Source organism: Tasmannia lanceolata, unplaced genomic scaffold (genome assembly GCF_043159265.1).
Source record: "Tasmannia lanceolata isolate RefF3 unplaced genomic scaffold, GAP_Taslan_0.1 ptg000003l, whole genome shotgun sequence".
NCBI lineage: Eukaryota > Viridiplantae > Streptophyta > Magnoliopsida > Canellales > Winteraceae > Tasmannia > Tasmannia lanceolata.
Window position 1 is genome coordinate 2,450,841 of NW_027518680.1, and position 25,390 is coordinate 2,476,230.

The 25,390-nt window shown below is 39.5% G+C and overlaps 2 protein-coding genes across 2 annotated transcripts in view; both read right to left on the reverse strand.

Annotated features, from left to right (window-relative positions):
• Window positions 1-25,390, reverse strand: part of LOC143847504 (signal recognition particle subunit SRP54 2) — a 104,807-nt gene that overhangs the window by 54,921 nt on the left and 24,496 nt on the right. The gene's annotated exons all lie outside the window — the stretch shown is intronic.
• LOC143859127 (proteasome assembly chaperone) lies at window positions 4,448-5,233 on the reverse strand. The gene is given in 6 exon segments (XM_077369811.1): window positions 4,448-4,563; window positions 4,652-4,714; window positions 4,791-4,866; window positions 4,966-4,982; window positions 4,985-5,038; window positions 5,116-5,233. Coding segments are annotated over 6 exon segments (444 nt in total).

Genomic DNA, 25,390 nt, shown 5'->3' on the forward strand with positions numbered 1-25,390 from the left:
AGTACGGGTAATTGTGGGCCATCATTCGCGGCCCCACCATCTCCCCAACACACGACACGGTCCCATCTAATGGTTTTAAATTTCGACCGAAATAAAATACCGTTTTGGTTGTTGGTGATTTCGGTGTCAGTCTCCACCGACGAAATTTAAAACCATGGTTAGGATCAACCTATGGAAATGATTTTTGGGTCACAACATATTTAGGGTGTGGCCCATCTAATGGACAGTTTGGATCATCCTATGGTGCGGGCCATACCGTTCTTTTAATAAAGTGAGGAGTGTGATCATCAAAATACAGTAGTGCTGATAACATTTCCCTTACATTTTTCTTGATTGTGATTATGTGGCTCACATCGTCACAAATTTAAAGGACTATATTCGGTGCTAAACGGATGGATATTGAAGAAACACGTATCCCCAGTGGGAGGAGAGAGAGAGAGAGAGAGAGAGAGAGATGGGGGCCGTGCATGAATGAACCATAGCAAATAGATGGCTGTTATTTAACGATGATAACCTTCTGTTAATTGTGACTTTTGTTAGTTGAATATGGGACGTTGCTTTCAGGTTCTATTGGGATGGTCGATTCCTTACGGGTACTTTACAACATAGACTTTTTCAAGTATTCTAATGTGTGGTAATTGCTCTGTACTCAGCTTCTAAATTAGAAGGACTCAATAAATGACTAATTATATTTCTAGCTCTTCCTTAGCACAAGTTATAAAAAACAATGTACTACAAAAAAATGTAGAGTTCAGTTCATTTACTATATGAACTGAACGAGTTTACATCATTTTCACGTGTAAGTACACAATTTCAATGAATGTCATTTAAGAAGGGTGAATATCATGTACTACAAAAAATGTACTTTCGAATTATGGTTTTCAGCTTATCTTATGACTTTTGCCTGTAAAATGACATGGAAGAATGTAGGACTCTTTGACCATCCAAAAAAAATAAAAAAATAAGGGGCAATGGTAACAAAATGAGCCCCTTTCACCCCATTGTGAGTCTTGTGACTAAGTGCTTGGCCCTGAAATCAGCCATTCAGGAGATGAAATTCGATTTCATTATAGCAGGCCAAAATGAGATTTTGAAGAGCAAGCCAGAGAAAAGAAGCGTTGAGATAATGCTTTCCTTTCCTTCTCGAGATGTTCTAATAATGTTGTTGCCTAGATCTTACATTACTGCTATAACGTTCATGGTTGAAGTTTGAGCTCTTGCTTGCTTTCATTAAGTAAGATCCGGGATTGTCTGGTAGAGGGGTTGGCTAGCTTAAAAGAAGCCCCCAATTACTGTAGGAGTAGCCCCTTACTAATATAGGGCTTACCTAGTACGGCTTCAGATCCTGAATCTCCTAGCCACGACTTTGGTCATAGTCAGTTCAAACACATAAAACCAGTCCAGTACTAGCAGCCATGTTGACAAAAATGACTAGGATTTTACGATCTTGTATTATAAATCAATGTATCCAAACGGTTCCATGGTTTTTAATGTCACCCCTTTAGAAGAGAGTGAGTGGTTGATTTCTGGGCGACGCGCTTAGTGGCGACAGAGGTGAAATAGCCTCCACACCGAAATTGCTCATCGTAAGTCATTAACTACAAAGAGGATTTTGAATGCAGAGAAGATTTTGATTTGGATTTCTCACATTTGCAGCCCTTTTTGCGTTGTAATTTGGATCCGATCAAATTCTTGGATTTCCAATTCAGCAATTGACAGTGAAAAAAATCAGATTTCCAAATAAGCTGTGCAAATAAGAAATTGGAAATCCACATATCTCCCCTCCATAGGAAGTACCCCCTTCCCTCTCTCACTCCCTCAACATGAGCTGCCAGATCTATTCATTTTGTATTCAAAACTCAATTCCAAATCCAAATACAATATATAAGGTATCCAAACGGGCCCTCATTGAAGTTCAAAACCATTTTAAGTTATTAACTTCATTATTTCCAAACCTATTATACCCATTATTTGCAAATAATCACATTTAACTCCAAAACCATTTGTATATGAGGTCATATGTGTTGAAGTATAAATGATTAAATAACACCAATTCTAAAAGCTTAAGCTTTTGGAGAATTGTTTCAAAATATGCAAATATTTTGAAAGAGGTCCTGGTAGAAATAGATTTTTGTCAAATAATGGAAACGAATAAACATAAACAAATGGAGAAAAAAGAAAGATTTTAAGAGCTGAATTCTCAATTACACTGGCCCATGGCCGATACTGATAAATCCGGTATCTACTCATTGATTTTTTTTCTTTATTTTTAGGGAAATGATTTCAGCACAACTATGTTTTGATACATGCGCTCATGTATCTTGTCTTTTAGCATTTAATTGTCATGTAAGTGCTTTTTGGGAGCCGTAAAAACCCTTCTATAGCTCTTTAAATACTAAAAGACAAGAAACTTGAGCGTCTTGTATCAAAACATGTATGTGTTGAAATCATTTCCCTATTTTTATTATCTTGAGAGGAAAAACTATTGGCTGATAAAATGAAAATATCGGCTGATAATCAATAGGGTGCAACTCGGGTCTAGTTTTGGGAATTCGGTTTGAGCTTTTACCATAAGATTGGATCGGTTAACTGTTGATTCAAATTCATTTTTTTAGCAAAAGCCAAGAGACTTGTTGGGGTGAGAAATGCTAAGGGCATTCGCGTGAGTAAGATTTTGTTGGGTTTGCGTGTTTGGTGATGGCACCATTAATCCGCGGGACCTTCCATTCCATCGATCAATCCTAACCATTCAATCAACGGCTATGGATACAAGCAATGATCTTGTAAAAATTCCTAAAAAATCACGTTTTAATCAAAGGTTAGCATTCTTTCTTAGGTGTTGCATGAGATAGGTGATTTGATTGTTGAAAATCCAAAGGTCCATATTTAATTTGAAAAAAGTATTTCAATTGGACGGTTAAGATTGTTCGATTGGGTTATTTTTGGGATATGCAGTTTTCCAATGGGTGGTGGCCCACTAAATTTGAAATTCTGGCCACGCAATTTCACCTGAGTGTACTCAATCATGATATCTGATGGAAACTAGCTATACATAACTTTTCACTGAAATTTTGTTTTCCTTGGGAAAAATCACTGAAAATTTTTTTCCCAGGAAAAAAATAGAGAAGGGCCCATCCTCATTGTAATATAATGAGTTAATGACGTGCAGTTACTACACAGTGGGACCCACCTTTGACAGATCCGAACCATCCATCTGATGGGCCTTTCGTCGGTTCTCCATTGGTCCAAAAATTATGTCAATCATGGAACCCTACCATCCGATAACGTGTATATGTAGCTGTTATGATCAATCAATGGTGGGACCCACTATGGGATATTGAACCCTACCAGATATACAGTTACGATCAATCAAATATGCCATATTGGGCCCTATTGAAGCATGAAATTGATCAACATATGTGGGGCCCGAACTCTATTAGACAGGCCTGAAACTCCAGTCTAGTTCAGGCCGATGGGCCTACAACTGAACCCAAAGGCTGGCCCAGCTCACTTTCTGACCCTACATTCAGCCCACTCTACCATCTCTAACCCTCTATCACGTCAATGGCAGGCATGTGCCAACCTATAAACTTACAAGAAAATAGGATACTAAGTGAAGAAATACTATGTACAACCCCAACTCCTTTATGTGGACTATTCATAATGGGCCTTACCATGGATAAGCCACAGCCCAGTGTCTCATCAGTCATATTTCCTTAACCCGCTTGAGTTTACTTGAATAGGCAGAATTTTATCATTATGGTGTCCTTCCTTACAATTGGGTTTCACTCCTTCAAACTCTTTTAAAGTACACGAAAGCACAAATATCAGAACATAACAACAGGTATATGTAGATGAAAATGGCACGTATCAGATGCCTACCCACTATGTCTGGTTGACAGGCAGAAATGAATTAAGGCCACGTTTGGATACCCACAAGATTTGGATTTGGATATCTCACATTTGCAGTTAGAGATTTGGAACTTGATGGGAAAAAAAAAATCTGATTTTCAAATCTTTTCTGCGAGACATTATTTGGAAATCCATATTTGTGGCAATTACCTTCACCCTCGCTGCTCCTCGACTTTGCCGCAGCAACAGCAAGACGTCCCTCCCTCCCTCCCTCGTACAGCATGAGCATGAGGGTAATGGATGTATTTTGTATCCAAAACTCAAATCCAAATGCAAATACAAAAACATGAGGTATCCAAACGTGGCCTAATTTCATTTTGATATAACACTTTCATACAACATTACTATAATTATGCTATGGATAATGATTCTAGGGAATCCAAATGGGTAGCCAAATAATTCATTAAACCAAGACTATATAGTGCTGCTGCTAATTATGGTACAAAAGAAACCTAAAAGGCCAAAAGATGGTAATACACATTAGTTTGATTGATCCCTCAAAAAATCAACTAAGGCAATGTTTGTCTCATGTTTACTATGTTATCGCAAGATCGTTATGCGCGGAAGATGTATGGGATGAACCCCCAGATATTGGTTTGATGTACCCCAGACTTCTTAGCTTCTGAACCAGCTTTCGCTCTGCATCTGCCTGAAAAAGAGATATCACATGGTACCATTGAAATAATATAGACACATAAACACCTATAAAGAGGGAGGGAGGGAGGGAGAGAGAGTAACTCAAGCATGGGGCTGTTCTTGGGAATATTGCAAGCCAGAATTATATTAAGATCACTCTTCATTACTGAAAAGAAGGTTGTGAATGTATGAGCACAGTGGATCAAAAATCTCATAAGTACCATACAGTCAGATGACTTTACCCAAGCGACGAGCAATTCTTATCGCTGTGTTATCAGCCACACCTCCTAGTATGGAAACAACACTTGCCAATTTATTCTGCATTGATACATCAAAGAGTAAATATGAATTTTGACGTGCAAAGACAATCCATACAAAGATCTACACTCTTGACAGTTAAAATTTTAGTCAACGTACAGGTCGAGTAGCTTTTTTGCATAGAGATGCCCAAATTTTGCAGAGTTGCATCCAATCCATGCATAGATACACACTCACAAACGTCATGTACATGGTAAAAGCATTCAACTACCAACTCTTAGCAATCACATACAGGTACACCAGTTACACTAAAATACATTATCACCTTTCTTTTTAGCCTTATGATCTGAAAATGGAGTGTGACATCATGCAAATTCTCTGTAAAACAAGAGATCTCTACATCCCCATCAACTCCTTGATTTTCCATAGAAGAGCTTCCTCCACTACCCTGCTGATCCGATGACCAGTTCTTTTTCTACATGGCTTTCATCAGGTTGTAGGATATTGTCTAAAACACATGTATCCAACTCTCCAAGTGCCATCAATTCTATAACACCACAAGCACTTACTAAGCAAAATGAATGAAAAATATAAAGGAGATGTTCTCAAGAAGCAGAAAATAAAAATAGAGGAGGTGATTGACTGAGAAGAAAATTATAAAAAATTGACCAATTCAAGAGCAATGAGAATCCAATTCAAGAAAGTAGAACATCTTCAGTGTTGGATATGTCCGTTAATGTTTATGGTTAGATTTGTGTGCATCTATATACATACTAACTGACTGCTTTGCAGAGAGGCTGTTTCCGTGACTCAAACCCGTGACCACCAGGTCACAATGGAATGGGAAAGACAAGGAACATGCTTGCCCTTCAAGAAACAAGTTGACTCAACTCGAGCCGCGTGTGCCCCCCTCGACCCCACCCCCCACAATTATTCGCTTGAACAGGGTAACGAATACAAGTCCCTCTGAAATCTGAAAATAACCACGAAATCTTCATTCTGAACAGATAATTGAAACACCAATGTCAACTCAGGGCATCTGTAAACCTACTTCGAATAATCCAAAAACTTTCTACTTTGAAGTCCCAAAATTTTCGAGCAACACCAAAAACTAAAAATATAATTTGAATTTACAGAAGCAGCAACAAACTAACAAATCTACCGAATCCCAATTTCAAAACAGACTAAACTTGAGCTCATTTAGCAAAATCTTCAAACTGGGGAATTAGATAAGGCTTCCCTATTATCAGTGTAGATTTTCTATGAGAAGAACAAGCAAGTCGTACATATAATTCAAAAACAAATGCATTACTTCATTTTTATAGGGTCTTAGAATTTACACGGATTCAAATGGGCAACTTAAAAAAAAAACCCAATTCAAGTTTGGATGCATAAAGTGTTAGAAATAAAATTTCTTATTTAGATGCTTTCTTTATTGATGTTATTGCTATCTTATATTAGGTTTCCTTATTTTCTTTTTCCTTTTCTATTGATTTCTGTTTTCTTATTTTGCTCCCCCTAATTTCTATATAATGTAGAAGTTGTATGGCTATTCAACAAGGAATAATCATATTTAGTGCAGTTTGCATATTGGAGGTCGAGTTTCCTTGAATTAACTCATTCTCTTCCCTACTTTCTTTTCTGATAGAACGGTGTTCTATTAAGTTGGTTTCAGAGCGGTGTACTGGTAGATGCCTCGTATTCGCCTTCAAAAGAACGAGATTGGTATCAAGGATTTGAAGGCTTATTCCATGACTACGGGAAACAATAATGGGTTGTCCCCAGAAGAGCAAGCCTTGGAAGCGAAGTTTGATGCGAGGGATGTGACGATCGAAGTACGAATCCAAGCCTTTGAGGCAAAGATCTAATCAAGAATTCAATCCCTCGAAGAGAATATAATGAAAATGTTTAGAGAAATTCTTTCTTAAAATCCCAATCCTCCTCAGGTGATGGCACTGTCACCTGGCGTGAAGTTAGGAGAGCCTCTAGAGCACCGCCGAGAAGGCTTACATAACAAAAAAGAAAAGACGAAACAGAAAAAAGAGATAAAGAAATCATATAGAAGAAAAAGCAAAAAAGCCACAAAAGAAAGGGGTTAATGAATATCAGTGCTCTCGAGTCCAACAACATACCCTAAAAAAATTGGAACAAAACTTGGCTCCAGCCCGGTCTGGAGGAAGTTTCTCCATCCCATCAAATAGCAGAGGGTGTGCAGATATCAATCTGATGCTTACATTTTATTTTTAGAAGGAATTGATATCTCCACACCCCTTGCTATTGCACTATTAGTAGGGCTGCAACTTGGGTCGGGTTTTACCCGACCCGAAAATAGGTTGGGTTGGGTTCATGTTTCTCGGGTTTCGGGTTGAGCCGGGTCTACGATCCAAAAGCCCGCATCAATCTCGGGTCAGGCCCCTTCAAATCCGGCTTGACCCGGGTTTGAAGGGGCCCGACCTGACTTTCTTAAGTTATAGTATGTATTTATTTTTTTCAAAACTTTGTTACTTTAAAAGTGAAAACTTACAAGTAAAACTCACGCACGCACACAATCACAGGGACTTTCAATCTTCTATTCGTTTCCCCCCTTTAGCTCTAGGGTTTCAAGTTTCAACTAAATAATTAATGCACTAAATAGTTTGTTGTTTATCTCATATGAGTATAATCATTTTCATTTGGTAATGCATCAATTTACTCTCTTTTGACTAGTTATTAGTTAATGCACTAAAGAGTTTGCCATGATTGAGTTTTTCTACTTCTATGAGTTGAGTTGCCTTGCCAAACAAGAGTTTTCCTTAAAAACCCGACCCGACCCGACCCGACCCGTGATTTATCATGGGTAGGGCCGGGTTTGGGAATCGTGGGTTTTCCGGGAAAAAACCTGACCCGACCTGACCCGAGTTGCAGCCCTAACTATTAGCAAGGGTTTGGAGGAAAGTTCCTCCAGACCAGGCTGGAGCGAAGTTTTCTCCAAAAAATTGTCATGCCTCTCAACCTTTCCAACATTATAGAGAAGATCCTCACCAAAAACCATCCATGAATCAAATTTTAAAAAATACATCAAAGAAACTTTGAAGAAAGACATGATGGGATCAGTTTGCAATTGGAATGGCCTCAACCCTTGATGATGATGACTAATTACAAGACAAAGAAAAGACAAAAAGGAGGGAGCAAGAAAAAAGAAACGGAGAACAGAGAAGAAATTTGGAAAGTCTTGCACAAGATCAATCTCCAACCTTGGGGACAAGGTTGAAATCAAGGGCGGGGGAATGTAAGAAATAAATTTTCTTATTTAGATGCTTTATTTATTTATGTTATTGCTATCTTATATCAGGTGCAAGGAATAATCAAATTTAGTGCAGTTTGCATAGTGGAGGTCGAGTTTCCTCGAATTAACTCATTGGAGGCCTGAGTTTCCTCAAATTAACTCATTCTCTTACCTGATGTTCTATCATAAAGTCATAAACATTCCAAAGATTCACGATATTCAAACTTGAGTAAAGAAATAATATGACATCGTCGAGAAGAGACAGAGACTCCAAAACTGCAATTTTAGAAGGAAAAATGACAGGGATGAATAGAGTTTAATTTGGTACTCTGTAAACCACTCTATTCCCCCTTACTTCCAGGCCAGATATTAGCACGACCATGTTTTGATAATGATACGAACTCACCCTGTTTTATATGTTTTAACTAAGGGTGCAACTTCGGTTGGGTTGGATCGGGTTGAGGCCAACTAGCCTCAACTCGAGGTGGCAGTCTCAACCCTAACCCGACCCAACTCAAGCCTCCCGTAGAGGATGGTCAACCCTAACCCGACCCACGTCTAAATCTCACAACCCTAACCCAGCATGTGGCTCGTTTCTTTCCTTCAAATCGGGTTTGGTTGGGTTTAGGTTAGCCTAAGGCAAAAACAGAAAAAGAAAAGAAAAAAGAAAAACATAACCCATTAGATTTTGAAGATCAGAATAAAATTTATGGAAAGGTTAGGTTCAAGTGGGGTCAGGTTGCCTAAGGCCTCAACTCAAACCCAACCCGGCTTTTTCCAACCATTACCCTGTTGGATATGATCTCATATAAGCCCATAGATAATGGTTTTGGTGTATGGGCCCATATGGGCTGAAGCCCATAACCTCTCTTTTGTCCTATCCTTTCATATTTATACCAAGTATAAATAGGGGTTGGAGGCAACGTGTCTTAGCATTCCACTTTGATGCTATATGCGTAATGCTTCAAGCATCAAGAATACCAACTGTTTCAACATTCTTGAAGCATATACTCAGATTTTTTGCTTTGCTTTTCTCTTTGTGAAGGATCTAACATGGTTCTTCACCCACAGAATCCGTGATTGAAGTGGATTTCTCCCTGAGTTCTTGAATCGCTTGGGCGTGGGTAAATTCCACAGTTGGAATCAAGAAGAGAAGAATATACACACTAGTAGGGTGTAATTCCCTCTCTCTTGGTCGGTGAAATTGGATTTCTCTCTTCCAACCTTGGCCGTGGGTTTTTTCTTCCCTCCCACAGTTTGTGTGTTTTGGCGCGGATTATTATCCGGTTGAGGCTAGTGCCTTGATTTTTGGCGCATAGAACTTTAGTTCTCTCGGCTGAAATTTTGGGCTCTCCTTGTTTGGCCGAAACTCTCTTTGGCACTTTGGTTGGGGTTCGTAACATTTCATCCGTGGCTTTGGCTCGAAATTCTTGTTGAAACCCTCTTGGGTAGTAGGTAGTCCCGAAATTCTCTTGAATTCGGTTCTTGGGTGCTGACATCAAGTCATTTGGAGCCGAATTCTTTTGGGGCTGATTATTTTTTGGGAATTGTTTCGCCATCGTTCGTTGCGGTTCGATTCGATTCTCGGCTTCAACTCTCGGTTCTTGTGATTCGCCAATCAGGTGCACTTTTCCAATTTATTTTCGTAAATATTAAAATGGAAAATATTGCAATTCCCTTTGAAATGGTCAAACTTCAATCGTTTGGAGGATCTGAGTTCAGTTCCTGGAAGCGAAAGACTCAGTTCGGTTTGAAATATGTGAATGCGTTTTATACTATTCTGAGTACCTTTGCTGATACGGAAGAAGATGTTGATGAATCTCAATGGAAGAAGGATGAGGATTTCTGTAAAGACTTTCTATTAAATTGTTTATCAGATCGTCTTGTAGAAACCTACAGCAAATTTGACACTGCTAAAGAAATTTGGGACAATTTAGACACTCAATTCAAGAGAGGAGGAATTGTCCAAGACTCACCTTGTGGACAAATTCATGGATTTCAAGTTCCAGGAGGACATGGAAATCACTCCTCAAGTATCTGACTTAGAGAATTTGAGATCTAGATTAACCAATGAGAAAATAGTAGTGTGTGATCCGTTTCTTGTAGGTGCAATCATATATAAGTTATCATCTGCGTGGCACTCTTTCAAAATAGAAATGTATAGAAAGAAAGTGCAAGTGGGACTGGATGATCTCAAACGATTCATTCGAATCGAAGATGAGAATAAAGCTAGGAATAACTTGGAGATGGTTAGACAGCAACAGTCAGCTGCTAACACTGTGATAAATCCCAAGAAATTTCCTAAGAAATCCAAGTCACCTAAGAGTGATATCCCCAAGTTGGAAGCCAAAAAGACTGTCTTTAAAAAAAAAAGGGCAAGTGCTACAACTGTGGGAGATCGGGTCACTTTGCAGCAGATTGCAGGCTACCTAAGAAAGTTAAATCTGACACACCACAGAAGGAAACTACTATGATGGTAGATAAGGCTGAGCCTAAAAGTTTTGTTGCCATGTTGCACAATGGGAAGGCCAGTACTTCGTTTGAATGGTGGTTAGATACAAGTGTCACTTGTCATGTTTGCAATTCAAATAAACTTCTCACTGATGTTACCAAAGTAAAGGAGACTGTTACAGTGGCTAGTGGAGCAGATGTAGCGGTCACTCACACTGGTATTGCGAACTTGGCCTTTTCTTCAGGTAAAATACTAACTTTAAAAGCTGTTAAAGTAGTTCCTACTGTTCAAAAGAATTTGATTTCTATTAGTTTGCTTGATAATGCTGGTATGTGCACTTCATTTTTTAGTGGTATAGTAACTTTAACTGTTAACTCATACTATTTTGGTTGTGCCTTCTTAATCAATGGGATGTATAGATTGAGTTTAGCAAATGAGACTGTTAGTCAGGTTAGTTCACCTTTGATTGATCCTAAGTTGTTACATAACAGACTGTGACATGTGAACTATAAGAAAATGGTTCAACTTGCCAAAACTTATGATATACCTCTAGATATGTCAAATGATTTTGACAAGTGTGAGGTTTGTGCTCAAACTAAGATCACTAGAAAACCTTTTCGACAGGTTTCTAGGACCACACAACTGCTTGAGCTAATACATTCTGACATATGTGATTTTAGAAATTTCACTACCAGAGGTGGTCGGAAGTATTTGATCACATTTATAGACGATATGTCAAGATATTGTCATATTTATTTATTAAAATCAAAAGATGAAGCTTTTGCTAAGTTTCAAGTTTTTAAGAATCGAGTTGAATTGCAACTGAACCTGAAAATTAAGAGATTTAGGAGTGATAAAGGAGGAGAATACACTTCGACAGAGTTCAAGGAGTTCTGTGCCTCTCAGGGCATAATACTTGAAACTACAGCTCTTTGACTGCTAATCACATCCGGAATAGATTGCCACACTCAAATGCTCCTCCACTCCTTATGAGTTATGGCATGAAAATCCTTGTAGATATGATACTCTTAAGACTTGGAGCTGTATTGCTTATGTAAGGATACCATATCCCAGGAGACCTAAAACAAACACTTGTGTTTATCTAGGAGGTGCAGAAGATAGTGCTGCTGATCGATTCTTGGATCTATCAACCAATACTGTTATAGAATCTCATGATGCAGTATTCTTTGAGAACAAATTTCTCAGAGACCAGGGTTTGGCCCTACCAGGAGATACAGAAATGATTTAAGAATTGCCGGTTGAGTTTGAACCAGTTTCTTCTGACATTAATCCCAATTTGATTTCTAAATCAGATCGTGTAAGAGGTTCTACAAGAGATAGAGTACCCAAAAATTTTAGAAAGGACTTTGTGACCTATCATTTAGAGAATGATCCATCATCCTATAAGGAAGCGATGAGATCTAGGGACTCTTTGTTGTGGGCAGAAGCCATTAATGATGAAATGAGCTCTCTATTGCAAAATCTAACTTGGCAGCTAGTCGATTTGCCAATAGGTGCTAAGACTGTGGGCTGTAAGTAGATTTTGAAGAAGAAACTTAATCCTGATGGATCAATAGCTTGGTATAAAGCACGTTTAGTAGCTGAGGGCTATACTCAAATGAGTGGGATAGACTATTTTGATGTCTACTCACCAGTCTGTCATTTGGTGTAGACACCCCATTTTGACCGTGCCCTGCACCTCCATGTTTTGTGCTTAACCTCGTCAAATCAGTGAGTTGAGATCATAAATTAAACCGTGAGGCAGCTTGGGGTCCCACCGAGGTCCCCGTAAAGTTTCGGCGAAATCTGCCGAGAAATGGCAGATAGGGCGAGCCAGGAAAGAGGCATGGTTCGAATGTATAAGGGGAGTGCTTCATCGCGATAGGGGCTGTCCATGAAACAGTGGGGGGTCAAATTTATCATTCCCCTTATAAAAAAAAAAAGGCAATGATAAGGTTACTTGGAGCCCATTTTTGTGTGTGTTTGGGAGACCCGCCCGGTCTCATTCTCTCGTTAGTCCTCTTTGTGTGCCGTTTGGTTTTGGGGAACACCCTACTCGGCTTGGCTTCATACCCCTACCCTTATGGGTATTGGGTTGCACATTTGTTGCACCCTACGGCTAGGTAGCTGTCCGGCCCGGCTGGGTGTTTCACCTTTGCTAAATATGCACAAGGTCTCTTATTCCTTTTAGACCCGCCCGGTCTCATTCTCTTGTTAAACCTCCTCTTTGTGCGCCGTTTGGTTTTGGGAGAACATCCTACTCGGCTTGGCTTCATACCCCTACCCTTATGGGTATTGGGTTGCACATTTGTTGCACCCTAGGGCTAGGTAGCTGTCCGGCCCGGCTGGGTGTTTTACCTTTGCCAAATATGCACAGGGTCTCTTATTCCTTTTTACGTCATTTGTGTCTCGGAGACAAGCCTCGTCTCATATAGAGAGTTTCCCCTTTAGGAGGCTTACCTAGCCTCATGTTAGAGTGGCCTCTCCTTTTAGAGTTGAGTCTTTAACTCGGTAGTGTTATTAGAGAGTCTCTGACTCATTTGTTCCCCCCCTTTAGTGTTGTTAGTTCGGAGTTTCTCCTTTAGAGTTGTTGATTACTTCGCTCTTATTGGAGACTAACTCAGTCTTATTAGAGCTTTGCTTGCTTGGGATCTTGGATCGTTTTCTCTCTTTTTGGGACACTATCTTTCTTGTTGTGGTTCGTCTCTTTGAGGCGTTAGTTGCTTATTCGGGGTTTCCCCTTTTGGATTTAGGGCTTTGCCCTAGTTTATGGTTGTTCTTGCGTGTTCCCTTTAAGATTGAAAACATTTAAAGATTCTGAGCATTGGAAAAGCTTTAAAATCCAAAAAAACATTTGAAAACTTTAAAAATATCAAAAAAACATTTGAAAATATAAAAAACCTTAAAAAAAATCTAAAGTGTTGAGTGTTTCTTTTAGAAGCGTAGTTTGAGAGTTCGTTTCGAACTACGTTGGCTTGATCCTCTTCCACGAGGTACGTAGTGCAGCTTGAGATTCTTATCTCAAGTCCAGCCAAACTTTGTAAATAAATGTTTTAACCCTTTTTCTTCAAAACCTTGTTTTCAACAAGATCTTCCTCTAGAGTTAGGAATTTGTCCTAGATAGAGAGTGTTAGAGTTAGGAGTTTGTCTTTTATTTGTTGTGTGCTTGTTTATGTTGTTTTAGAGTTAGGAGTTTGTCTTTTGTTGTGTGTTTGTGTTAGAGTTAGGAGTTTGTCCTAGCTAGGAGCGCCTCCGTCCGGTCAGTTGGCGATTCACATCGCCGACTGATGACTAGGTCTAGGATGCGTTAGTGATCCCATTGTTTTCCTTAGGACACACAGCCTAGTTACACGTAGGTTGTAGGAACCACCTGCATTAGCCTAGGGCTAATCTGCATTTAGTTAGGGCATATAGGGTGTCCTAAAATTCACAATTCACTGGAATTTAAATAATCGTACAATAAACTTTAATAACTAGTCCGGTCTTTTAGATCGAGTCTAGGATAGAGGTCTAGGTGTCTTAGGCATCCTAGCTTAGAATAGGCGCGAAGAACTACGTTGCCTTGATTCTCGTGGAGGCGGGGATACGTAGGCTTCTTTGGATGAATACCAGACCATCCGAGGACTCGGGCTAATAATTTAGAGTCTTAGGATTTGTTGTATTGTTATTGTGTGTTTTGATGTGTTTTTCTTATTTTCTAGTACTGATCCTATACCTTTTAGCTATAGCTTGCATGTGATTGCACATCAGAACTTAGACACCCATTAGGCATGTCACTCATAACCTAGCTATGCTTAGGTGCCACATCTTTCATTTTATTTTATGTGTGCTTATTATTTTATCCTCAGGAAATGCATGCTTAGGTAGACGAATCCTGAGGATTGTTCCCATTTCACATGATTTTTTACCCAAACTTCTTTGGAGTTAATAATAAATGGCATAAGAGACCAGGTGCTTGCACTTGGGCGAATTGGGGGCGCCTAACCCCTTCCCCATTCGTCATCAGGCACGGACCTTTTGTATCTCTGGTTATCCATTGCAAACAGAGCATTTGTTTTGGTTCCATGGCATGTCCATGGATGGCGACTCTGAGTTATTTTCAGATATATCTCGGTTTCGAGCCCTGGCTCCGGATCAGGATGCATCTCTTTCTTTTTATATCGCCACTCATGCTATGCTGTGAGGGTGGCATCCGTTTCGAGAGTTCCTTGGTAGAGCTCTCCTTCACGTTGTGGAGATCTTAGAGGATTGCGGGTGGGATCTCGCGTCCCTCGGCATCGTCCTCAGGATCGGGGTCCACAGGCTGGCGACTCTGCTGGGGACTTCTTGGAACATTGCCTAACTCTATAAAATGCCATTTTTACTAACTTTGGAGAAATTTGAGCTAAAATTATTTTAAATGGGAACTCTATCGCTTAGAATTCAGGGGCACCAGACAGGTGCGTAATTAAAACAAGGGATTCACACACTACACATCATGCATTATCATATTTTTTATTTCTTTCATTGTTTTTTATTGTTTTTCATTATTGGCTCCACGGGATAGATTTAATGCGTGCCCGACTGGGATGTTATTACACCCTGATGGTACTGTTGAATCTATTTCCAAGCTATGCGCCGGTGCTGCAGCCGTAAACACTGGGCGTACTTGTGTTTACAGCAGCCGATGAGCAATGAAGCATACTATGTATAACATTGGGCGTACTTTTGTTATACATATTAAGTATGTTTCATACGCATAGTACCCATTAGATTGAGTCCGGAGCCCTATTTTGTTTTATATATTATGTATATACGTACTGACTTAGTGAAACCCAACTAGGAGGTACCCGTGTTTATATAAGTATATTGCATTCATATGGGGTTGAACATGTGTTGCTCACACATGTGAAGCTTAGAGTTAGGAGCCTTGTCCCATTTGTAGACTAGGGTAGCTCATTTTACATGGCTACAGCGCGGTCCTGGTACACTCACTAGTCTGTCGCAAGTCGAGATTTTCTCGACTCCGTTAGATTAGATTAGGGCTGGTGCCCCTGGTTAGGGTGTGTATATATATATATATATATGTGTGTACATATATGTGTGTATAGTGTATTATTCTTAGATTATGGCTTATCCTTTCGAATAAGGTTTCCTTATCTATTTCAGTCATACCATCCTTTCAGACTCGGTCGATGATTCTTGCTCTTGCTTGGTCATCATCCAGATCGCGGTCTACCCTGTCATCTTTATCATATGATTATTCCTGTATCTTGGATTTATATCTGTTTTGTCAGCTGTCTGATCAGGGCCTACTTTCCACTGAGGTTTTCTGGTCTATTATCCCCGATTAGAGTTTGTTCACTATTTCTTTCTTGGATCAGGCTGATGATTCTTGTTCACCACCTTTTATAGCCTGTGTTCATTTCTTGATTCTTTGTTATCCATTCTTCTTGCTAGCTGTTAGACCAGGGCCTGTCTATTAATGAAGTTTTCTGGTTTATCCATTAGCCACATTGTTTCATTCCCCAGCCTTCGGACCTGGTCAGTAATTTTCCTCTATCATTATTCTGACTATGGTCTGCCTTTTGTCTCTCAAGTGTTTAGTTGTGTCGTTCCTTTGTACATAACTTATTTGCTGAGTCGATTTCTAGTTACCTTCTTGTACCTACACCATTTGTTGAGTTGATTGTCTAGATTAGGACTCATTTTCGGTGGGTATTCCTGGTCTAATTCATCATATCTATATTCTCTTGATTTGGTTGGTGTCATTTCCCTTGCCATTGTTGAAAGCATAATCTGTCATTTCGTCCTCAGATTGTACATATCTCTTGTGTGTATACGATTATGTCGGTTGATTAGATTAGGACCCATTTCTAGTGGGGATTCCTGGTTTAATCAATTATATGTGCATTCTTTCGGATTCACCTGACGGGTGGCCCGTACTTGTCACTATCATGGCCACAGTCTACTTGCTGCCATTTTGATTGTATATCCATTCTTTGTTGTGTCTTAGATCTGGTCGATGGCTTGTCCGATGTCTCTATAGCCATGATATATCTTTGGTCGCAAATCCAACCCATGACCAAGCGTCGTCATTCATTGTCAATCCTTCATGTGATTATATCTCCGTGGTGACCATATTCTGCTTGTTGATTGTGTGCTTATCTTGTCATCATTATTTGAGTGCAAGTATCCTTGCTGAGAGTCCTACATTACTGAGTTTCTATTCATTTACCCTTATGTTGAGTTGTGGGAATCACCCTATATAGCCGTCATGCTGCCGAATTTTGTATAAACACCTTGAGCGTGATCGCTATCTTTTCAGAGTTATCGATAAGCCGTGAGTTTACTCTACCACGATCCTTTTAGGGCCGTCATGCTGCCGGATTTTACTCAACTCATTTTCAGTATGATCGCTATCCTTTAGGATTATTGATAAGTCATGTGCTTACCCTACCATGATCCTTCTTACAGTTCTGCTGTTAGTTTTATTCAAGGGAGAGATGTGTTTGTATTATCTCTTGTTTCAACTTGTGTATATCATTTTCATGAGATTGCCTCATACTAAAATCAGTTTTTGTCAATTCTATGACAGGAGTCTGACCTAATTGATCTCACCCATTGGTTAAACCAGTTTCCTTTCATTTCACCTAATCAAGTCAACAGGACTTATATCAGAGTTGAACCCCAAGTCATTGACATCATGGAAGAAGGTGTACTACTCATATACTTTCAGTTCCAGTTCGTCATTATCGAAAAAAAAAAAAAAAAAAAAAAAAAAAAAAATGTCCTGTGTTGTTAAGGTTTGTCTTTCATTAAGTTTGTACCAACTTTCTTCTCTCAAAGTTGGTAAGTCTTACTATGTTAATGTCAAAAAAAAAAAAAAAAAAAAAAAGTGTGTCATGTTTGTCAGTCGTGTTCATTCATAGTCTGTTGTTTTCATCCTTTGTCGAGTTCAATGTAGAGCCCATTGAGGCGCGTCGAAAAAAAAAAGGAGAGTTACTGATGTACTTAAGAGTCTTCGATTCAATAAAGTTTTTGGTTTGGTTTCAAGTCTTCGATGTTCTGTGATTCACTCTTTAGATCTAATGTTTAAACAACTAAAGACGCCCTCTTGGATGAGATTGCAGACGAAATTCCCCTCGAGATCTGAAAAGGTCAAACGAGAGGAAGAGCGTCTAGCATAGCCACTTGAAGAAGAAATCGAAGTTATCGATAGTGGTATCGAAATCCGAAACTCGGGAAAGATGGATTGGCAAAACGTTATCTCCCGAGGAGCGTGAGGAATTGATAAACCTATTTAGAGGGGTTCAAGGAAGTCTTGTTTGATCCTACAAGGATAAACCAGGTGAATGCTCTGGTGTGATCCAAGACAGGGCTCCACCATCTTTAGACATCAAGTTGAAAGTGAAAATTTTAGAAAGTGAAGCGTCAGACATCCTGTGGAGCTGATGAAATATTGAGAGAAGATTTTCAGAGGGAGTGGAGCACAGTGGTTGAAGTTTTGCCAGAAAACCGCCAGACTCCTCGAAAAAAATAAAAAAAATAAAAAAAAATCAAAGTCTTTGAACCTTAAGCAAAAGAGCTTGTACATCAAATATATCAGGAGGCCATCATTGGACGTTTGAGCCTTAATAGCCAAAATCCTAACGTTTTAAAAGCCTTTTGAGAACCCTTTGGGCCAACAATTTAAAGCCAATACTTCTTTTCAAACACATTATAAACCCGGGGCATTTATGCGCCCGAACTACGTCGGACCTGATCCCCATCTCTTCAGGGGTACGTAGGCAACTTGATTAATTCAGGTTCGGTCAAACCTTGGGATAAAATCCCTTTCAAAATTTTGAAGCTAAATGCTAAACCATTCTTTGAAAAATCCCACAGCGAACTACGCGGATCTGATCCTCCATTTTTGGGGTACGTAGGTAGTCTGGCAAGACCAGATTCGGTCCAAATCGTTTGAACTTTAAATATCCCATCCCTTTTGAACCCAAGCCCACCTAGAAAGTCCTTCTGGTGAAACAAGCAAAGGTTCAAGGCAAATGAAAGCAAAAACAGAAAAAAGAACGAGAGTCTGAAGACCCACTAGGTTGAAAACCCGAAAGGGCGGCCTAAATGAAATCATGTGCTTGCTAAGTCATTAACCAAAGGGATTGGCTTATGCAAAGTAAGGGTAGCGGTCTGCTGGATTGAAATTTTGAAGAGGCAATCTAGTCAGAGGCGAAGAATTCCCATGAAGAGAAAATTGATGAGATACCGAAGGAGTTCTTCAGTTGTGCAGAATTTTCAAAGTTTGAGTAGTGACTTCTTTTGAAGAGAGAAATCAAGGAGACGGAGAAGCATTCTCAAACAAGGCAGGATCCCAGAATCCGAGTAGTGTCGGCAAGACTTGCTTTGATACTTTTCTAAACTAGGGGCATTAAGACTGAGCAATCCGAAGGGGTTAATAACCATGACGAAAATCCCGATGACGGAAGGAAGTGCCTCTTGACATAGTTTTCGAGATTACTGTAGGAGTGGCTAGCCTTACCATAAAAAAATAACATATTTTATCTAAAAGTGAATCAAAATGTAGTCGAGTCCCTTGAATAATCTATACCTTCTTTGATAGAGTCCTTGGGAGTCTATTCCTCATTCATATTTGTTTTCTTTCAAGGTTAAAAAGTTGTATGGCACTGGAAGGAAGGGGTGTATACCTTCCAAAATGAAAGATCCTGGTTTAGGTATCCTACTCTGACAGACTGAATATGTCAAGTTTCATGCAGTTGGTAGGGGAAAGAGCGAACCTCACATAGTGGTCAATGAGAGGAGAAGTCTTTGAGCTTAGCCATTATCCCATCTTTATTCCAAAGAAAGAACCCATGCAAATCCAAAATTTCTTTATCTATCCTTGTTCTACTTTCCTTGAGACTCTTGTCATGGAAGTACAATACACTAGGGGCATCTTTTATGACTTGCGTCATAAAAGATATCAAGCATACAAAGGCAATCAGTGCCAGTGTTTACAACAAGTTGAAGTAAGAGAGATGCGAGCACGTCTTGAGCCAAATCTTTGAACTCTTCAGATGAGCCCTCTTTCTTAAAAGAGTCAAGTTCTAAAGAAAATCAATTTCCCCAGCGGAATCTAGAATTTGCTCCCACAATCGTCAAACCTTAGCAGAATGCTTTTCACTTGTTAAAGAAGGGTAAACACCTGAAAGCCCCGTCAAGTACTTAAGTCCGATCCTCAGCAAGGAACTCGTACTCCCATTTTTCTTAGCAAGAGACGTTTAATCCCAGAAAAATCAATTCTCCAATCAGTAAGTCTTCTGTGTAGGTCTTATGCATTCTTGGCTCTTCGTGGTCTACCATTCAAGTATACCATGGACCCTTGCTTCCCGAGTGGCTCTTCGTGATCTGCCCTTCAAGTTGTATCATGGACCCACTATCCATACTCATTCTATCCATCTCCAGTGCTTGTCATTATCCTTGTTCATTCTTGGCTCTTCATGGTCTACCGGTCAGGTACACCATGGACCCTTGCTCTATGAGTGGCTCTTTGTTATATATCCTTTAAGGTATATCATGGACCCACTATCCATGATCATTCCATTCATTCCCATTGCTTATCTTTGTTCCTATTGGGCTCTTTGTCGCTCATCGCTGCGGACCCCGGGTTTAATGCTTGGCTCTCCACGGTTTATTGTTGGGAACCCCCGATTCCTTTCCAGCTGGGCTCTTTGTGGTTGATTACCATGGACCTCAGATTTATTGCTAGGCTCTTCATGGTTTATTACCGTGGACCCTCGATTTTTGTCATCTTGGCTCTTCGTGGCATAATGCCACGGACTTTTGATATTCCCTGTGCGGCTTTTCATGGTTATTACTCTGGGCCCTCGATTTCCAGTTTCTTTTCAATTATAAAAAAATAAAAAAAATATAAAATCCTCATTGGAATTTGGAATTCAGATTTGCAATTTTCAAAATATAGGCAGAGTTTTTGGTTTACTTGTTTAAAGGGGCCAGTGCCCGCAAGATTTCATCAAATTTCTTTGAGTTGTACTTTGGGTAAAAGTCATGTTTTCCTAATCGCTTCTAGCTATGCTATGTTTTAACTATTTTTCATCCTCTCTGACCTCTAGGAGGTTATGTTAGGAGTGATCTGACCGTCATTTTCAGAATAAAAAAATTCGAGATATCATCACCCCATCCGGTATCGAAAGTTTGAGTCTCCTCAAACATTCTTTACCCGTTTTGTAATCCGGTAAAGAAAGTTTGAGTCTTCTCAAACATTCTTTACCCGTTTTGAAATCCGGTATTGAAAATTTGGGTCTTCTCAAATATTCTCTACCCGTCTTGTATTCCGGTATTGAAAGTTTGAGTCTTCTCAAACATTCTTCACCCGTTTTGAAATCCGGTATTGAAAATTTGAGTCTTCTCAAATATTCTCTACCCGTCTTGTATTTCGGTATTGAAGGTTTGAGTCTTCTCAAACATTCTTTACCCGTTTTGAAATCCGGTATTGAAAATTTGAGTCTTCTCAAATATTCTCTACCCGTCTTGTATTTCGGTATTGAAGGTTTGAGTCTTCTCAAACATTCTTTACCCGTTTTGAAATCCGGTATTGAAAATTTGGGTCTTCTCAAATATTCTCTACCCGTCTTGTATTCCGGTATTGAAAGTTTGAGTCTCCTCAAACATTCGTTACCCGTTTTGAAATCCGGTATTGAAAATTTGGGTCTTCTCAAATATTCTCTACCCGTCTTGTATTTCGGTATTGAAGGTTTGAGTCTTCTCAAACATTCTTTACCCGTTTTGAAATCCGGTATTGAAAATTTGAGTCTTCTCAAATATTCTCTACCCGTCTTGTATTTCGGTATTGAAGGTTTGAGTCTTCTCAAACATTCTTTACCCGTTTTGAAATCCGGTATTGAAAATTTGGGTCTTCTCAAATATTCTCTACCCGTCTTGTATTCCGGTATTGAAAGTTTGAGTCTCCTCAAACATTCTTTACCCGTTTTGAAATCCGGTATTGAAAATTTGGGTCTTCTCAAATATTCTCTACCCGTCTTGTATTCCGGTATTGAAAGTTTGAGTCTCCTCAAACATTCGTTACCCGTTTTGAAATCCGGTATTGAAAATTTGGGTCTTCTCAAATATTCTCTACCCGTCTTGTATTCCGGCATTGAAAGTTTGAGTCTCCTCAAACATTCGTTACCCGTTTTGAAATCCGGTATTGAAAATTTGGGTCTTCTCAAATATTCTCTACCCGTCTTGTATTTCGGTATTGAAGGTTTGAGTCTTCTCAAACATTCTTTACCCGTTTTGAAATCCGGTATTGAAAATTTGAGTCTTCTCAAATATTCTCTACCCGTCTTGTATTCCGGTATTGAAAGTTTGAGTCTTCTCAAACATTCGTTACCCGTTTTGAAATCCGGTATTGAAAATTTGGGTCTTCTCAAATATTCTCTACCCGTCTTGTATTCCGGTATTGAAAGTTTGAGTCTTCTCAAACATTCGTTACCCGTTTTGAAATCCGGTATTGAAAATTTGGGTCTTCTCAAATATTCTCTACCCGTCTTGTATTCCGGTATTGAAAGTTTGAGTCTCCTCAAACATTCGTTACCCGTTTTGAAATCCGGTATTGAAAATTTGGGTCTTCTCAAATATTCTCTACCCGTCTTGTATTTCGGTATTGAAGGTTTGAGTCTTCTCAAACATTCTTTACCCGTTTTGAAATCCGGTATTGAAAATTTGAGTCTTCTCAAATATTCTCTACCCGTCTTGTATTTCGGTATTGAAGGTTTGAGTCTTCTCAAACATTCTTTACCCGTTTTGAAATCCGGTATTGAAAATTTGGGTCTTCTCAAATATTCTCTACCCGTCTTGTATTCCGGTATTGAAAGTTTGAGTCTCCTCAAACATTCTTTACCCGTTTTGAAATCCGGTATTGAAAATTTGGGTCTTCTCAAATATTCTCTACCCGTCTTGTATTCCGGTATTGAAAGTTTGAGTCTCCTCAAACATTCGTTACCCGTTTTGAAATCCGGTATTGAAAATTTGGGTCTTCTCAAATATTCTCTACCCGTCTTGTATTCCGGTATTGAAAGTTTGAGTCTCCTCAAACATTCGTTACCCGTTTTGAAATCCGGTATTGAAAATTTGGGTCTTCTCAAATATTCTCTACCCGTCTTGTATTTCGGTATTGAAGGTTTGAGTCTTCTCAAACATTCTTTACCCGTTTTGAAATCCGGTATTGAAAATTTGAGTCTTCTCAAATATTCTCTACCCGTCTTGTATTCCGGTATTGAAAGTTTGAGTCTTCTCAAACATTCGTTACCCGTTTTGAAATCCGGTATTGAAAATTTGGGTCTTCTCAAATATTCTCTACCCGTCTTGTATTCCGGTATTGAAAGTTTGAGTCTTCTCAAACATTCGTTACCCGTTTTGAAATCCGGTATTGAAAATTTGGGTCTTCTCAAATATTCTCTACCCGTCTTGTATTCCGGTATTGAAAGTTTGAGTCTTCTCAAACATTCTTTACCCGTTTTGAAATCCGGTATTGAAAATTTGAGTCTTCTCAAATATTCTCTACCCGTCTTGTATTTCGGTATTGAAGGTTTGAGTCTTCTCAAACATTCTTTACCCGTTTTGAAATCCGGTATTGAAAATTTGAGTCTTCTCAAATATTCTCTACCCGTCTTGTATTTCGGTATTGAAGGTTTGAGTCTTCTCAAACATTCTTTACCCGTTTTGAAATCCGGTATTGAAAATTTGGGTCTTCTCAAATATTCTCTACCCGTCTTGTATTCCGGTATTGAAAGTTTGAGTCTTCTCAAACATTCGTTACCCGTTTTGAAATCCGGTATTGAAAATTTGGGTCTTCTCAAATATTCTCTACCCGTCTTGTATTCCGGTATTGAAAGTTTGAGTCTTCTCAAACATTTTTTACCCGTTTTGAAATCCGGTATTGAAAATTTGAGTCTTCTCAAATATTCTTTACCCGTCTTGTATTCCGGTATTGAAAGTTTGAGTCTTCTCAAACGTTCTCTACCCGTTTTGTATTCCGGTATCGAAAGTTTGAATCTTCTCAAATATTTCTTTACCCGTTTTTGAATGATCTGGCTCTCGATTCCAGGATAAAAACTCGATGTATCCGGTATTGAAAATGTGAGTCTTCTCAAATATTCTCTACCCGTCTTGTAATCCGGTATTGAAAGTTTGAGTCTTCTCAAACATTCTTTACCCGTTTTGAATGATCTGGCTCTCGATTCCAGGATAAAAACTCGATATATCATCATCCTTCCGGTATTGAAAGTTTGAGTCTTCTCAAACGTTCTCTACCCGTTTTGTATTCCGGTATCGAAAGTTTGAATCTTCTCAAATATTTCTTTACCCGTTTTGAATGATCTGGCTCTCGATTCCAGGATAAAAACTCGATGTATCCGGTATTGAAAATGTGAGTCTTCTCAAATATTCTCTACCCGTCTTGTAATCCGGTATTGAAAGTTTGAGTCTTCTCAAACATTCTCTACCCGTCTTGTATTCCGGTATTGATAATTTGAGTCTTCTCAAATATTTTTTACCCGTTTTAGCACCCGATAATTAGCCAAGTGATTCTTGGTTTAAATTGTCAATCAAAATCTTCATTCTTCAATGCAAGCACCGAGTTAAGAGTCAGTGAGAAGTTATCTCCCCTTTGCTTTTAGTCTTTGAGTTTCATAGTGTTACTTTGATATTTTACCTTTGTGAATACCATTTTAGAATCAAAACCCAAAAAAATTATTTTGTTTTGACAATCGGGTCGGCCAAAATGTGTTGTCTTGTCAGCTTTGCCAATCGTGTGACAAGCACACTCTGCCAAAGAGGGGCATCTGTAGACACCCCATTTTGACCGTGCCCTGCACCTCCATGTTTTGTGCTTAACCTCGTCAAATCAGTGAGTTGAGATCATAAATTAAACCGTGAGGCAGCTTGGGGTCCCACCGAGGTCCCCGTAAAGTTTCGGCGAAATCTGCCGAGAAATGGCAGATAGGGCGAGCCAGGAAAGAGGCATGGTTCGAATGTATAAGGGGAGTGCTTCATCGCGATAGGGGCTGTCCATGAAACAGTGGGGGGTCAAATTTATCATTCCCCTTATAAAAAAAAAAAGGCAATGATAAGGTTACTTGGAGCCCATTTTTGTGTGTGTTTGGGAGACCCGCCCGGTCTCATTCTCTCGTTAGTCCTCTTTGTGTGCCGTTTGGTTTTGGGGAACACCCTACTCGGCTTGGCTTCATACCCCTACCCTTATGGGTATTGGGTTGCACATTTGTTGCACCCTACGGCTAGGTAGCTGTCCGGCCCGGCTGGGTGTTTCACCTTTGCTAAATATGCACAAGGTCTCTTATTCCTTTTAGACCCGCCCGGTCTCATTCTCTTGTTAAACCTCCTCTTTGTGCGCCGTTTGGTTTTGGGAGAACATCCTACTCGGCTTGGCTTCATACCCCTACCCTTATGGGTATTGGGTTGCACATTTGTTGCACCCTAGGGCTAGGTAGCTGTCCGGCCCGGCTGGGTGTTTTACCTTTGCCAAATATGCACAGGGTCTCTTATTCCTTTTTACGTCATTTGTGTCTCGGAGACAAGCCTCGTCTCATATAGAGAGTTTCCCCTTTAGGAGGCTTACCTAGCCTCATGTTAGAGTGGCCTCTCCTTTTAGAGTTGAGTCTTTAACTCGGTAGTGTTATTAGAGAGTCTCTGACTCATTTGTTCCCCCCCTTTAGTGTTGTTAGTTCGGAGTTTCTCCTTTAGAGTTGTTGATTACTTCGCTCTTATTGGAGACTAACTCAGTCTTATTAGAGCTTTGCTTGCTTGGGATCTTGGATCGTTTTCTCTCTTTTTGGGACACTATCTTTCTTGTTGTG